This window comes from Ovis canadensis, chromosome 20, assembly GCF_042477335.2.
Source record: "Ovis canadensis isolate MfBH-ARS-UI-01 breed Bighorn chromosome 20, ARS-UI_OviCan_v2, whole genome shotgun sequence".
NCBI lineage: Eukaryota > Metazoa > Chordata > Mammalia > Artiodactyla > Bovidae > Ovis > Ovis canadensis.
In genome coordinates, this window is record NC_091264.1 from 26,863,228 (window position 1) to 26,879,506 (window position 16,279).

At 39.9% G+C, this 16,279-nt stretch overlaps 1 protein-coding gene across 2 annotated transcripts in view; it reads left to right on the plus strand.

The window, feature by feature from the left end:
- Positions 1–16,279, plus strand: part of ZFAND3 (zinc finger AN1-type containing 3) — a 316,184-nt gene that overhangs the window by 9,080 nt on the left and 290,825 nt on the right. Inside the window, exon 1 of one of the 2 annotated variants that reach the window (XM_069564259.1) lies at positions 3,035–3,205. The exons of the other annotated variant lie outside the window; for it this stretch is intronic. Within the exon in view, the coding sequence (XP_069420360.1) occupies positions 3,141–3,205 (65 nt within the window). The 5' untranslated portion in view covers positions 3,035–3,140. Of the gene's footprint in view, positions 1–3,034; positions 3,206–16,279 lie in introns of those variants that run through there. 2 annotated transcript variants of the gene reach the window in all.

The window sequence follows — 16,279 nt, forward strand, 5'->3', positions numbered from 1 at the left end:
AGATGTAGTACTAGCTAACTGCATCTGTTCATTCTAGTGTACCAAGTGTCCTGTATCAGAGGACAGGTGCAGTTTTGTATTAGGGCAGAAGAATGTTCTGGGAAAGATCACGGACCGCAGCTGTGACCAGTCTGGTGTGGGGAGAAGGGAAGCAGGGGCAGACCACGCCGCAGAACCTCGGCAGTGGGCAGGCTCTGCTTAGCCTCACTGCTGCCTCGTTGAAGTCCTGGTAAAGAGTGAGGTTGGTGGTGTTGCCCTTGGGACTTCTGGGGGGGATACCTTTTCTGATTTCTTGCTGCTTAAGTGGACTGATGTGGAGTAAGTTATTCATGTCTTCTCTGTCTCTTGGACTCACATACACCGGTAAGTTGAAGTGCGTTTATATAAATAGTCACACTCTTTAGCCACACTTCTGGAAAAAGTATTTTAACCATTCAAAAGTATTGTAGATACTCTTCCTGCAGTCAAGTTCTTGGGCCAGACGTGTGGTTTTCTTACATGTTTGTGCTGGTAACATTCCTGAACACTGTGAGAAGGTTCCTCTAGATTAATGGATACCTAATGAGAAGAATGGGGCAGGAATTTGGAGACTATGGATTGGGTGGGGGCTTTGCATATCATTTAAATGGCAACCCACTCTAGTACTCTCACTTGGAAAATCCCATGGACAGAGGAGCCTGGTAAGCTACGGTCCATGAGGTCGCAAAGAATTGGACATGACTGAGCGACTTCACTTTCACTTTCCATACTTTCACAGTCTCTGCCTATTTCAGGTCATTGTTTTTCAATTTCAACCCTTTCTAGAATATCTGATATAGATAGATGTGCTGGCAACGTTCTCCTGAAATTTTTTCAGCATAATGAATGAGGCAAAATAGATTGAATAATATCAGATCAGATCAGTCGCTCAGTCGTGTCCGACTCTTTGCGACCCCATGAATCTCAGCACGCCAGGCCTCCCTGTCCATCACCAACTCCCGGAGTTCACTCAAACTCAGCGTCCATCGAGTTGGTGATGCCATCCAGCCGTCTCATCCTCTGTCGTCCCCTTTTCCTCCTGCCCCCAGTCTCTCCCAGCATAGAGTCTTTTCCAGTGAGTCAACTCTTCGCATGAGGTAGCCAAAGTACTGGAGTTTCAGCTTTAGCATCATTCCTTCCAAAGAACACCCAGGGCTGATCTCCTTTAGAATGGACTGGTTGGATAATATAATCATTCTTAACTGTGCAGGTGTGTATTAACCTGCAAGAAATAATAAACTGGAGGTGGGAGAAAGTGTGGTGTATTTCAGTGTATGTTTTTAGATTTCTCATTTTTTTGGTGTCTGTCCTAGCAATGGATGGACTGTATTCCTTTTCTTCAGATGTCATTGAAATCCAGAAAACCAGGTTTTTCAAGTCATTGTGTTTGCATATAAAACTTTGCATGTTATACAAAATCTTCACAGTGTATGGTCCTATACATTTTTATCTAGTTTGCCTTTCCTGTTTAGTATAACACAAAACCTCTAAAAATAAAGGTGTGTTTTTGCATGTTGATCCACACAAATCCTCGCTTAGAGGACCTTTCGGTTTATTCCTTTGTTGATTAGGGGGGACATAGTCATGTACTCTCTGAGGCCTGTATTCCCTGTCTCTATATAGATCACTGTTGATTAGCTTTTCCTGTTGTCCATGTCACTCCTCCTCCCACCCCGCAGTACTGTAGCACTTTCAAGATGTATTTAAACTGTGCATTTTATTTGTAAAGCTAGTCTTTGTCTTTGCTAAATGTGGGACAGGATCTAATGGAACAGTTGCTCTAACTTAAAGTGATAAAGATACAGTCTTGAATAAAAGTGTGGAGTGTTACATGGTTTACTCTAAGAGTCTCTTTGGGGGTTTGCAATCTGAATAATATCAGTATGTATTGATTTAGAAAATGATAGCCACAAAATCTTTTCTGTGGAAGTTTGTCCTTAAAGGCTGTATTTTTTTTCTCTTTGGTTTTAAACTGTGTGGTGACTAGATATTTATGATTCCATAGTTGAACGTCCCCTAGGTTTACCTGAATAGTTTTCATTGTAGATAAATTACTTACATTGAATGTGTTTTTGGTTGGAGTTAGGGACAGGAAGAATGGACTGTTCTGGTTTTGTATTTAACTTTGGGATGCAGAAAACTCACTGGACAGACCTGTATCAGACACCTGATTTGGAGGTGAGTTGGAAGGACACCCAAAGTGGTCAAGGGAGAGACTGGCTTGCAAGGGGGAGGAGAGTGGGGAAACGAGTTAATCAGGAATGAAGATACTTTGTGGTCACCAACTGTTAGTCAAAATATGAGGCGACCACATTTGTAAGGTGTTGAGAAACTAATGTGAACAGGTGGTGTGGGTGAGATTAAAGAAAACATTCTGTTTTTTCTTGAAGTGTAGGGTGTGAGTCCCTAGGGGTCTTACAGGAAAGTGCTAAAGATCATAGGATGAGAGCTGTAGTGCAGATTCCAAACTGCAGTTAGTGGAAGTGGCAGCCGCCTTCAGCAGGACTGGTGTTCCATCTGTTAGAACCCCATCTTCTGCGAAGCCTCACAGTACCTTCTCAAAGGCAAGTACTTCATGCTGTCTCTGCCGCAGGTGTCTCTCTTCGAGAGTCTGCTTTCTTTCATTATTGGTGTTGCCACAACCAAGTTCATTCCTTGGAGGTATTTTTCCTCCAAGCCTGATGAGGAGAGTTCGATGTTTTGCTCATTTACTGCTTTATTTGCTGTTCTTGGGGGAAGAAAATCACAGCCCTTCTGTTTTAAAAGATTTTTCAAGAATACACATGGGGGAAATTACATTAAATTTTAAAGAATTGTAGTGTTGGTTGAGGGATAAGACATTTTTTATTTGCTAAGAGGCCAATGAAGGGCCCCTCTCTCATCCAGCCTGATTGTTGTTTTGTCGCTAAGTTGTGTCTGACTTTTGCTATCCCGCGGACTGTAGCCCGCCAGGCTCCTCAGTCCATGGGATTTCCCAGGCAAGAATACTGGAGTGTGTTGCCATTTCCTTCTCCAGGGGATGTTCCTGTCCCAGGGATCAAACCAGTTGTCTCCTGCGCTGGCAGGCGATGTTTCACTGCTGAGCCACTGGGGAGCCTTCATCCAACCTGGGCCCTTCCAGAATGCCTCCAGAGATGAAGGGCATGCTGATCTCTTATCTTCAGAAACCGTCTGAGCTCAGTGCTGGGTATGGCTTTGAAATCAAAGACCTGGTTTGAAAACTTGAGTTTATAACTTTCTGCTTGATTTTGGGTGGTTTCCCTCTTTGCCTCATTTTGTTTAAAAAAGAATATCCCATAGTTGCTTTGACGTTTAGTGAACTAATTCTTGTCAAGCCCTTTGGCACAGTGCCCGACCAGGGTAGTTACATTTATTAAGGGCTAACTTCTCAGCCTTGAATGAAGGAGCATTGGTGGCAGATTAATAGGTGCAGAACTGTCTTGCTTCAGCTGGCAGTTTGCATTTATGGTAATCTCCAGACCAGTTCCACATCGTTAGTTGATGAGGTTTCTGACTGGACTTAAGCTGGTTTGGCCGTTTTCCAGAGCCTTGTTCAGCAAGCATTGCTAAGTACTCTATTGTGTGTCTTCAGCTCTGCTAGGCAAGTTATGCCCTGTTCTGGCTTCTGCCCTAAGAAAGCTCACAGTGTGGAAGGGGTTCCAGACAGTAAATGAGCAAAACACCCTGCAGAAGGTGCTGTGGAGATGATCACAGAACTCTGAGAACACTGACAGGGCATCTTTCCAAGCCTGGGAGCGGGGCATGGCCGGGAGGGCTTCTCTGAGGAGGTGGCGCTTCAGCTGGCAGTAAAAGATGAGCAGGGGTTAACCACAGGGAGAGGTGAGGAAGGGCTGTCTAGGCAGGGGGGACAGCTTATGCAAAGACAGGGAGGAGTGAGAACGCATACTGAATTCAGAGAATTGCTGATTCAATTCAGGATGTTAGCTGCATTTATGGAGGAAGGCAAGATGAAGCTGAGGGGATGAACAGGGGCCAGTCAGGAACCTACTTGATTGTTGGGCTGTTGAATTTCGATTTTATCCTGGAAGCTGTTGGTATCATTTAAGGATTTTAAGTATGGATGGCAGATGATATTTATGTTTCAGAAAGTTTACCCTGACCACAGTGTGGAGGAGAATTGGAGGGTATAAGCATAGAAGCAGAATCTAGTTAGAGCACTTAAACCTTTTTGGGCTGTGGATCTCTTTGGCAATCTGGTGACGCCTGCAGACCCCTTTTTGGGATAATGCATAAAGTAAAACGTGACGATCACAAAGGAAACCAGTTAGATCTAAGTGCACTTCCACCTGTGGACTGTAGAGTCTGTGAACCCTAGATAAAGGAACTCTGAGTGAATGCTCCAGTAGGAGAGCTGTGAATGAATGTAGGCTAAAAACAGGGTATTTGGGCTGTGATAACAAAATGCCATAGACTGGGTGGCTTGTAAACAACAGAAGTTTATTTCTTGCAGTCCTGGAAGCTGGAAGTTCAAGACCACAGCATGGGTGGATTTGGTGTCTGATGAGAGCCAGCTTCCTCATTTTTGGTGTCTTCTCATTATAACCTTCCGTGGTGGAAGGGATGAGGGACTTCTCTCCAGCTGCTTTTAAAAGGGTATTGACCCATGATCTAAGCAGAGCCCTCATGATCTAGTTGTTTCCCAAAGGCCTCATCTCTGAACACCATCACACTAGGCATTTGGGATTCAACATGTGAATGCTGGGGAGGCACAAGCATTTCACTCCATAGCACTGGGGCAGTGAAGACTGAAGAGGAGGGCTTGAGGGTAAGAGCAGAGACAGATAGGTTGGGGGACGGGGTAGGGGGGGACATGGAAAGGAAAAGAGAGGCAGCAAGACTTCTGACGTGGGCCGTTGGGTAAAAGATGGTCAGTCACATATAGTGGGTGTAGAAGTTCTGCCTACACACTGGTTAACTTTTGAAAGGTCCTTTGTGAATCCATTTATTTTTAAGTCCAATGTGAAATTGTAGAAGCAACCTCTAATGCAGCTCTCAGTTGTGTGTGAAGTCTGGTTTGATAGAAGAAAGTCTGTACTTTGGAACTTCTTAAGTTGAAGTGATTCCTGCTGAAAGATGATGAGCAGGTTGTGGGAAAGGCATGGTTAACTTTAGAAACGTTGAGTATGCATTTTGATGAATTGCATGTCAGTATATTTTTATCATTTTAAAAATTGAGGTGTAATCTATCACATTAGTTTCAGGTGCACAGCATTATATTTGCTATTTGTAGATATTGCAGAATGATCCCACAGTAGCTCTAGTTAACATCCATCACCATACATAGTTATAGAATTATTTTTCTTGTGATGAAAACTTTTAAGGTCTACCTTTTGGCAAATAAATACACAAATTTCAAAAAATACATGATACAGTGTTACTAACTGTAGTCACCCATGACATTACTGAAAGTTTGTACATAATACAATATTACTAACTGTAGTCACCCATGACATTGTTTATAACTGGAAGTTTGTACCTTCTGATCCCCTCACTCATTTCGCCACCTCTCACCTCCTGCTACCACCAGCTGCCAATCTGTTCTGTATATGTTACCTTTTTTCCCCCTAAAGATTCTACATATAAGTAAGAGCATACAGTATTTGTATTTTTCTCTCCAACTTATTTTCATTTAGTATGATGCCCTCAGGGTCCATCCATGTTGTTGCAAGTGGCAAGATTTCATTCTTTGGTATGTATGCGTGTGTATGTATATATTCATCAGTGGATGAGTGAACAAAGGAAGTGTGTGTGTGTGTGTGTGTGTGTGTGTGTGTGTGACAACTTAGGTTGTTTCTGTGGCCTGGCTGTTGTAAGTAATACTGCAGTGAACATGGAGTGCGGACCTTTCTGAATTACTGTTTTCATTCTCTTTAGATAAACACCTAGGAGTGGAAATGCTGGATCATATGTGGTAGATCAATTTTTTAATTTCTTGAGGAAGCCCTGTACTATTGTCCATAACATTTACACCAATTTACATTCCCACCAACTGTGTACAAGGGTTCCCTTTCCTCCATGTCCTTGCCAACATTTGACAGTTCTTGTCTTTGTGATAGTAGCGGTTCTGAATGGTGTGACATGCTACACCAATCACATTGTGATTTTGATTTGCTTTTCCCTGATGATTAGTGATGTAGAGCATCTTCTCATGTTCCTGTTGGCTATCTGTATGTCGTCTTTGGAGAAATGTTCACATCTTTTTAATTGGATTGTGTTTTTGGTATTGAGTCATGAGTCCTTTATATATTTTGGGTGTTAACTCCTTATCAGATACATGATTTGCAAATATTTTCTCCCATTTGTAAAGTGCCTTTTCATTTTGTTACTGCTTTCCTTTGCTATGTAGAAGAGGCTTTTTAGTTTGCTATAGACCCACTTATTTATGTTTTCCTTTTATTATACCTTTTTTAAATGTAAACATTTTATTGAAGTATAACATTCATAGTGAAAAATGCATAAATCTTAAGTGTCTAGTGAAATGAATTTTCACAAAGTGAATATTCACAAATATTCACAAAGTGAATGTAATGAGGGCTTGTATCAAGAATTAACATTCCTGCCTGTAAGAAGCCTGCCCTTCCAGTCACTGCCCCTCCCCAGGGATAATCACTATCCTGACTTCTAAAGCTATAGATTATCTTAACAATTTTTTTCTTCTTAAATCTTTTTCTACTTTTTTTTTTAAAATTGAGGCCTAACTTTGTTTATGGCACACATTTTAAGTGTACGCTTCGATGAATTAAAAAAGTAATTTTTTAGAGCAGCTTTAGATTCAGAGCAAAGCTGAGCAGGAGATGCAGAGAGCTCCTCTGTCTCCTTTGTCCCCATGTATGCTTGGCCTCCCTCACTGTCTGCATCCCCTGCTCGAGTGGTGTGCTGGGCACTGTCAGTGAAGGTGCGTTGACACAATCATCGTCAAGAGTCCACAGCTGCTGTTAGGGCTCTCTCCTGGTGGTTCTACATTCTGTGGGTTTGGGCAGGTGTATGATGACATGTATGTGTCTTTATAGTAGCATGTAGGATGGTTTCACTGTCCAGAAAATCCTCTGTGTTAGGCCTGTTCATTTCTCTATCCTCTAGCAATCATTAACCTTTTTATTGTCTCCATAGTTTTGCTTTTTCCAAAATGTCATGTACTAGTTGGAATCATGCAGTTAATAGTCTTTTTAAATTGACTTCTTTCACTTAAGAATATGCTTGAAAGCTCATTTCTCTTTAGCAAAATGGTATTCCATTGTTTGACATACGAGTTGTTTAATCCATTTATCCACTGAAGGACATCTTGATTGCTTCCACGTCTTGGCATTTATAAATAAAGTTGTTAATCAACATTTGTGTGCAGAGTTTTATGTGGACATAAGTTTTCGAATTGGTGAATGTCAAGGAGTGTGATTGCTGGAATGTATGATAAGAGTATGTTTAGTTTGAATGTTTAGTTTGGAAGGAACTGCCCAACTGCTTTTTCAAAGTGGCTGTACCATTTTGCTTTCCCATCCGGTGAATAGGAGGTTCTGTTGCTACATATCCTTCCCAGCATTTGATGTCATTGTTTTGGATTTTGCCATTCTAAGAGGTGTGTTTTGGTATCTTGTTTTAATTTGCAGTTCCCTTGTGACATTTCAGGTGCTTCTTTTCCATGTGCGTATCTTGTTTGGCGAGGTGCCTGTGTAGGTCTCATGCCTGGGTTTTGTATAGCCACTGCCTACCCAGGTTGAATAGGCTCACGTTTTGGCACCCCAGCAGGAGTCTCCTTGTGTCCTACCCTAGTTGATAACCCCAACTTACTCTGATTAGTTTTGTCTGTGTTTGAATATTACGTAAATGGAATCACATGGAATTTACTCTTTTGTGTTTGGCTTCTTTCCCTCAGCATTGTAACTCTGAGATTCATCTACATTTGTGTAAGAGAGGTCGTGATTTTTTCACTGCTTTATGGTACTCTATTGTATGCTCACGTAACTTATCTTCTACTTTTTAGAGTTTTTTGGTGTGGGGGTACTCTGGATAATGGTGCTGTGAACATTCTTGCACATATCTTTTGGCGGACATAGGCACGCATTTCTTTTGCTTTTTCACCCAGCAGTAGAGTTGTTGGGTTACAAGATGTTTGTTAAACTAGTAGTTACTGCCAGTTTTCTAAAGTGATTGTGTCAGTTTACAGTACTGTCGTCACCTGTGTGAGAATTTTGGTTATTTTACATCTTCATCAATACTTAATATTGTTTTGATATTGTCTTCATCAGTACTTGATATTGTAAAGAGACATCAATACTGTCTCTTTCTACTTAGTTGTGTAGGGTTGCAGCAATATGATTTTAACTTGCATTTTCCTCATGACTGATGAAATTGAGTATCTTTCTTTGTTGGCCATTTGGCTAAAACTTGTTGTGAAGTGCCCGTTCAAATCTTTTGTTTGTTTTTTTTTTATTGTGTTGTCTACTTTTTCTTCTTCATTTATAGAGGTTCTTTATGTATTCTGGATACAAGCCCTTTTTCAGATAGCATGTAAAGATATCTGTAGTTTTATAGTATCTTTTAATTGCTTTTTTTTAATTTGAAAAAGAATGTATACATACAGTAAAAAATTTGAACAACAGAGATGAATATGCACTGAAAAGGCTGTCTCCTTCCTACACCATATTCTTAGTCCCACTTTGTGGCAAGAATCATGGTTGAGTTTCTTGAGTATCCTTCCAGAAGTTTCCTGTGCATACACTACATTTACCCCCCGTTTTTTCCCCTAACACTAATCGTAGTAGTGAACTGCATACTATTCTTTACCTTGCCTTTTTTACTTAATATATCTTAGCATTCTCCCCAAAACAGCATGTGCGTTTCAAGTTGCTTCTTTAAATGGCAACACAGTATTCCAGTAGATGGATAGAGTCTATTTTTAGACAGGCTATCTAATCACTTCTTGGTAGGTATTATTATTATTTCTGTTACTACTACTCCTACTGCTATGCTACGAAAATGGTATCAGGTATATTGAATTTTAGGACTTATGGACCATCCCAATGTGCAAATGCCTTAGGTGTTCAAAATTTAGGGCTGCGCCATTTAGGGTGACATGAGTGCTTATGTCATAGCTAAAGCCAGTAGAGCAATTAGGATCACACAGGAAGTGCTGTTAGACCGATGGTTCTCTCAAGTACAAACGGGGTTGTCAGAATTATTTTGTAAGTCTTTTCTAAAAACCACATCACTGCTTCTTCTCCCAGCTCCAGTTCAGTGGATCTAAGGTGGGATTTGTGCAATTCATTCTTGCCTTTTTTTCTTATCCCTTGACTGTTACCCATCCTAAAGGAAATCAGTCCTCAATATTCATTGGAAGGACTGATGCTCAAGCTGAAACTCCAGTACTTTGGCCACGTGATGCGAAGATCTGACTCATTTGAAAAGACCCTGATGCTGGGAAAGATTGAAGGTGGAAGGAGAAGGGGATGACAGAGGATGAGACAGTTGGATGGCATCACAACTCAATGGACATGAGTTTGAGTCAACTCCGGGAGTTGGTGATGGACAGGGAGGCCTGGCGTTCCGCAGTCCGTGGGGTTGCAAAGAGTCAGACATGACTGAGCTACTGACCTGAACTGACTGTTGGTACCCCTGTGTATTGCTTTCCTTTTGAGATCCAATTGTATAGAATGAGACGATAGCTGAGGTTGGAACCCTGAGATACACAAGTGGAGTAGGTGGAGCTTGGGAAGGGGGATGGTTGGACAGAGAAGTCAGGTCAGTATAGGTTCTCTGAAACCAAGAGTCATGAGGCAGAGAGTGGCCCAGTAAGATGATGGTTGGTACTTCTCTGCTGCTTAAGAGTGCTAGAAGAATGTAAGTAATGCCTTTTTAGTCACATCGTGCATCTCAGCAGTATTCTTCTCCAGCGTGGTACTAAGGTACTTTTTGTGGAAAATTGTTGTAATTATGTTCCACGTGTACCCAAAATTAACAGCTTCTGTTAATGATCCAAGAAGCCAGTAATCCTGAATTAAGAAACTTTTCTTGCATCTGTTTATAATTTTGGTTTCTTTTAATTCTCTTCCAGTAATAATTTGTTTTTAGGTTATATTAAAAAAAAAAAAAGCTTGAACTTCTAATGTCTTAGACTTTAAGATGTACTTTGATTTGTCCTTGTAGTCTCTAGGTTCTGGTGGACAAGATGGCACTCATTTCATCTGTCTTGATATTTTACTTAATTTTATAGATTTTAATCCTCTTTACCCAACTTTGGTTTTTCTAGAAGGTCTATTTAGTCTTCACTTTCATCCCTTTAAATACTCAGATGTCTTTTCTGAAGTCGTTGCAATTATATGTTGTATTTTTGAAGTACATCTGTGTTGTTGAAGACACTGGATAGATATATTCCCTCTAGTCCCCTCTTCCCCCCATATGTGGGGATGGTGTAGAAAGAAACTGTGTGGGAGGTAATAAAATTTGTTTCTTAAAAATGGAGTTCAGTATATATATTTAGGGAAAATTAGGTGAGCTGTGAAGTAATGTGTGGGGCATGCTTCTTGGTTTATACTCTTTTACTCATGGTTAGGGTTGTATGGGTTGGTATGACCCAGAAGAGAGTGCAGATTAGTCCATACGTAGTGTGATTTAGAGTTAAGGTGGAGTTGGATTTTTCAGGTATTATGAAAATGTGACTTTGCTGCATGTTATTTGCTGTTAAGTCTTCTGTTTATTTAGCTATAAGACTGCTGTGTTATGATTTTGAGGAATTATAAGCATTTCAGCACTTGAATTCTGTGATCAAGGACTGTTGGGTCATTGAATTTTTAGGTGAGCTCTTATAAAATTGTATACTGGCCTGTTATTTACTAGAAGAGAATTAGAAGTAAATATGTTGATGTTAAATGTGTGTCGATGGTAAATACACAAAGATATACTTTAAATTTATTTAAAATTATGTGAGTGAGTGAAAGTTGCTCAGTCATGTCTGACTCTTTGTGACCCCCATGGACTATATAGTCCATGGAATTCTCCAGGCCAGAGTACTGGAGTGTGAAGCCTTTCCCTTCTTCAGGAGGTCTTCCCAATCCAGGAATCGAACCGGGGTCTTCTGCATTGCAGTCAGATTCTTTACCAGCTGAGCTACCAGGGAAGCCCTTAAGATTATGTGGATATAGTATAATAGTCTCATAAGTATATTGGCAACTTGCTGTTGCTGCATTTTAGAATTACCAGGCTGAAGCCCTTTTGACTTCCTGCTGCTTTACAACATGGAGACTGACCGGAAGGTCCAGTTATTGCCTGGATCTGCAGACAAGGTGGGCTTGCGCAGTGTTAAAAGGTGGTTCTTGATCTCTTGGCTTAGAATTTGGTGCATGTATGAAGTGCTGCTGCTGCTATCTGTTTCAGCTAAAACCTCGGGATTACCAGTTTCTAGTTATGAAAGAGATTGAAAAATTTTGACTGTGGCCTTAATATTACATTATTAAATGTAGAAAGTAAGTTTCAATTGCTTTATCATTTTTTTTGCTTAAATTTTTTATATTGAGATAATTCACATACTATAAAATTCATCCTACTTGGTCTTAGTGTATAATCCTTTTTATTTGTTGCTGGATTTTGTTTGCTAGAATTTTATTGAAGATTTTTGTGACTATATGAGTTTTAGGTCTCTAGTTTTCTTTTGCTGTGATATCTTTGGTTCTGGTATCAGGCTAATACTGGGCTCATAGATAGAGTTGGGATGTGGTTCCTCCTCTTCCATTTTTCTGGGAAGAGTGAAGAATTTGTGTTCATTCTTTAAATACTTGGTAAATTCATCAGTGAATGTGTTTGTGCTTGGGCTTTTCTTTGTGGAAAGTTTTAAAATTTGTCACTGGTGTTGTTCTAGTCTTTGAGTCGTGTGTAACTCTTTGTGATCCCGTGCACTGTAGCCTGCCAGGCTCCTCTGTCCATGGGATTTCCCAGGCAAGAATACTGGAGTGGGTGCCATTCTGTTTCCAGGAGATCTTCCTGGTCCAGGGATCGAATCCATGTCTTCTGCATTGGCAGGTGGATTCTTTACCACTGAGCCCCTCAGGAAGCCCAATAATTTGGTTCTTCTCTGTTTGTTTTTTTTTTGGTCAGTCTAGCTAAAAGTTTGTCAATTTTGTTGATTTTTTCAAAGAACCAACTTTTTGATTTCATTTATTTTCTCTATTGTTTTCTCTTTTTTTAATAGCATTATTTTCTGGTTATTTTTATTATTTTCTTCTGCTTTCTTTGGGCTTCCCTCGTGGCTCATCTGGTAAAGAATGGGGTTGCAAAGAGTTGGACACGACTGAGCGACTTTCACTTTCTGCTTTCTTTAGATTTAGTTTGCTCTTTTTCTCATGTTTTAAAGTGGAATGTTATACTATCATGTAAGAAACGAAGTGCCAGTCTGTGTTAGATACAGGATACAGGATGCTTGGGGCTGGTGCATGGGGATGATCCAGAGAGATGATATGGGGTGGGAGGTGGGAGGGGGATTCAGGATTGGGAGCTTGTATACACCCGTGGTGGATTCATGTCAATGTATGGCAAATCCAATACAGTATTGTAAAATAAAGTAAAAAAAAAAATTGAATAGTAAAAAAAAAAAAATAAAGTGGAATGTTAGTTTGATTTGAGATCTTTTAAAATACAGATATGGACAGGTATAAATTTCCCTCTTAGCACTGTCTTAACTGCATTCTATAAATTTTGTATATTGTTTTCATCTCAGAGTATTTTGTAATTTCTTTTTATTTCAGTTTTTTTTGTTTGTTTGTTTTAGGTATTAGCTCAAATATGCAGTAATACTGGAAGCAGTTAGGAATTGCTGCCATTTACAAGATAACTGTCACTCTGTATGTATTATTTCCCTAATCCTCATAGGAATTGTGTCGTTGGTGAAATACTGGTGGTTTCTTGTTTTACAGACAAGGAACTGAAGTTTAGTCAGTTAACCAAGGTGTTTTTTTTTTTTTCTGTTTTAAAATTTATTTTTAATTGGAGAATAATTGCTTTACAATGTTGTGTTGGTTTCTGCTATTCAGCAGCATGAATCTGCCAAAAGTGTGCATACGTCCCCTCCCTCTTGAGCCTCCCCCGCCCACCCCTCTAGGTTCTCACGGCCTGGGTGCGCTCCCTGTTCACAAGGCAGCTTCCCGCTAGCTGTGTGGCGATACTCATGTTCCATGCTGCTCTCTGAGCGAGCCCCACCCTCTGCTTCCCCATAATTCTGTGTCTCGATGCCTGCCTTACAGATCGGTTCGTCAGTACCATTTTTCTAGATTCCGTATATATGTGTTAATATACAATAGTTGTTTTTCTCTCTCTGACTTACTTAATTCTATATCACAAGCTCTAGGTTCATCCACCTCATTAGAACTGACTCAGAGTCGTTCCTTTTTATGGCTGAGTAATATTCTGTTGTGTATAGGTACCACAGTTTCTTAATCCATTCATCTGTAGATGGACGTCTAAGTTGCTCTCATGTCCCTGGCTATTGTAAGTAGTACTACAGTGAACATTGGGGTACATGTCATTTTGAAATTATGGTGTTTTCAAGATTTTGCATACCAAATCAGAGGCTTGACTCTCTTCTCATTATGCTACACTTCTCCTCTAAACTACTTGGAAATAGTGATGATTCCTGTAAATAGAAGATTAAATATATTTTCATAATATATAGGCAGTAGCAAGTAGCTGGACTGTATTTAGTACTCGTCATCTTCTATTCACATAGGGATTCTCACCTTTTCTTTCATTTAAACATTTGAAATTCAGACTTCCCCTCCCACATGTTGCAAGGACTTTGGCTGGACTTGGCTTTTAAATATTTGTTTTGTGGTAGCTCTGCTGAATCAAAAAAGTAGCTTTAAATGATAGTTTAAAACTATTTGTCTGCTGATTCTGGTATGAAAGATAACTTGTGTCCACAGTTTTAAGTCTTCTTTTAAGTGGGCCATTGCTGTGCTGAAGAGCAAATGTTTAAATATTTTCATCTTTATTTTTTCCCTGTACAGTTGAATTGCTTCTGGGACAAAGAAGAGGCTTTGTTGACCCTTTGAAAAATTGGCCCAAGGATTTAGTATACATTTCCTGCTTCTTCCCAGATTTCTGTTATTACAGGGTTGTATAAAGGATACCTTTTTGTATCTTTTGTAATTTATAATGGTGCTGAGCACATTATAACTAATCAGTAAATAAGGAATGATGAAGGCCTTGGGATAAACTTTAATCAGCCCCTTTTTCTTTTTGTTTCTTTTGTCCACAGGGCATGTGGTGATTATAAACTTTGAGCCTAGAATTTTAGGCTTAAACTACTTTTAAATGAAACTTAGTTTTTCCCCTTCAATCACTATTTTTAAAACAGAGAGAAATTGTACTTTTAAGTATATCTCAATTTTCTGCAGATGACCCTATCTTCAAGTATGGTACTGTTTCTCATTTGAATGAGTAATCTTTTTTGTTTGTTTGTTTTTTGCAGATTACATTCATTATGGGTTATTATTGGGTTGGCCAAAAAGTTCATTTGGGTTTTTCTGTAAGATGTTATGGAAAAACCCAAACAAACTTTTTGGCCAACCCAGTATAAGATATTGCTATAATTCCCTGTACTGTCTAGTAAATCCTTAATGCTTATCTGTTTCAAGTATAAAATACTTGTTAGTTCCATATTCCTAATTTGTTCTTCGCCCCCTCCCTCTCCCTGTTTGTTGTTTTCTGTGTCTTGTGAATCTGTTTTGTATATTGATTCATTTGTATTATTTTTTTAGATTCCACATGTAAGTGATATACAGTGTTTATTTGTCTTTTTCTGTCTTATTTGACTTATTTCACTAAGCATTATATTCTCTAGGTTCATCCATGTTGCTGCAAATGTCAGTATTTTTTATGACCAAGTAATATTCCATCACACATATATATATATGTATGTATGTATGTATGCATATATATATGTGTGTATATATATATATATGTATTTGTGTATTTGTTTTTGGTTGCACTGGGTCTTTGCTGGTGCACGTGGGCTTTCTCCAGTTGTCGTGACCTGGGGCTTCTTGTCATGGTTTCTCTTGATGTGGATAGAGCACAGGCTCCAGGCACATGGGCTTCAGTAGTTGCAGCATGTGGGCTCAGTGGACTTACTTAGTAGTGCTTAGTATAAGCATGTGGGCTTAGCGGCCCATGGGCTCTAGAGCATCGGCTCAGTGATTACGGCGCATAGGCCTTATTGCTCCACAGCGTGGAGTCCTCCCAGAGCGGGGATTGAACCCGTGTCCCCTGCTTTGGTGGATGAATTCTTATCCACTGTACCACCAGAGAAGCCCCTATGTTGTATCTTCTTAAACTAGTCTTCTGTTGATGGGTTCTTGGGGTGCATCCATGTCTTGGCAACTGTAGATGGTAGTGCTGTGAACATTGAGGTGCATGTATCTTCTAAAATTAAACTTTTCTTTTTTTCCCCCAAATGTACCTGGGAGTGAATCACTGGGTCATGTGGCAGCTCTGCTTTTTACTGTTTTCCGCCAGGACTGCACCGATCTACATTCCCGCCAGCAGTGTATGAGAGTTCCCTTTCTCCACATCCTCTCCAGCATTTATTATTTGTAGACTTGCTGATGATAGCCTGAAATGAATAATCTGAACGTTTTGCTGAATCTGTTGAGTAACTGTAGGGATTGAGGAGAAATTTTCAAAATCACGGTGAGGTCTTGATGTAAATCCTTAGGTGCCGCTGCTGATCTTCATGGGGAGTCTGTCTGAAATGGTCGAGATAATTTACTTGATGATAACTGCTTGAATTAGGGCTTTTAAATTGCTTAGTAGTGTTGTGAACCTTGGATTTGCTGGAGGTAGCACTTGCTGAGAGTGCCACTGAGCCGTTTTATCGACAGTGTGTCTCCCCTGTTCCTGTGTATACTTGAACGTGGGTGATACAAAAAGACCTGTTGTAAATGGGGTAGCAGTTCGTAGTTCTTGACTCATACAGATATCTGTGAGTCAGCACTAATTACTGGGGGTCAGGTGTTTGTGCTGGAAAGTTCTCTTAAGTGACTTTATTCCTTTATGTTAATCTGTTGAAATAATTCTTTCCTTATTTGTCCAACAGTAAGTGACATTGTGAAATCATAGTAACTTTTAAAAATACTTTTAAAATACTTCACCTCATTTATCCTCACAGGCCTGTTGTGGGCAGGACGAATATCTGAATTTTACAGTTGAGAAACCAGATGGCTGCTTCAGGCGTGATTATCTTCACAGGACTGGTGTT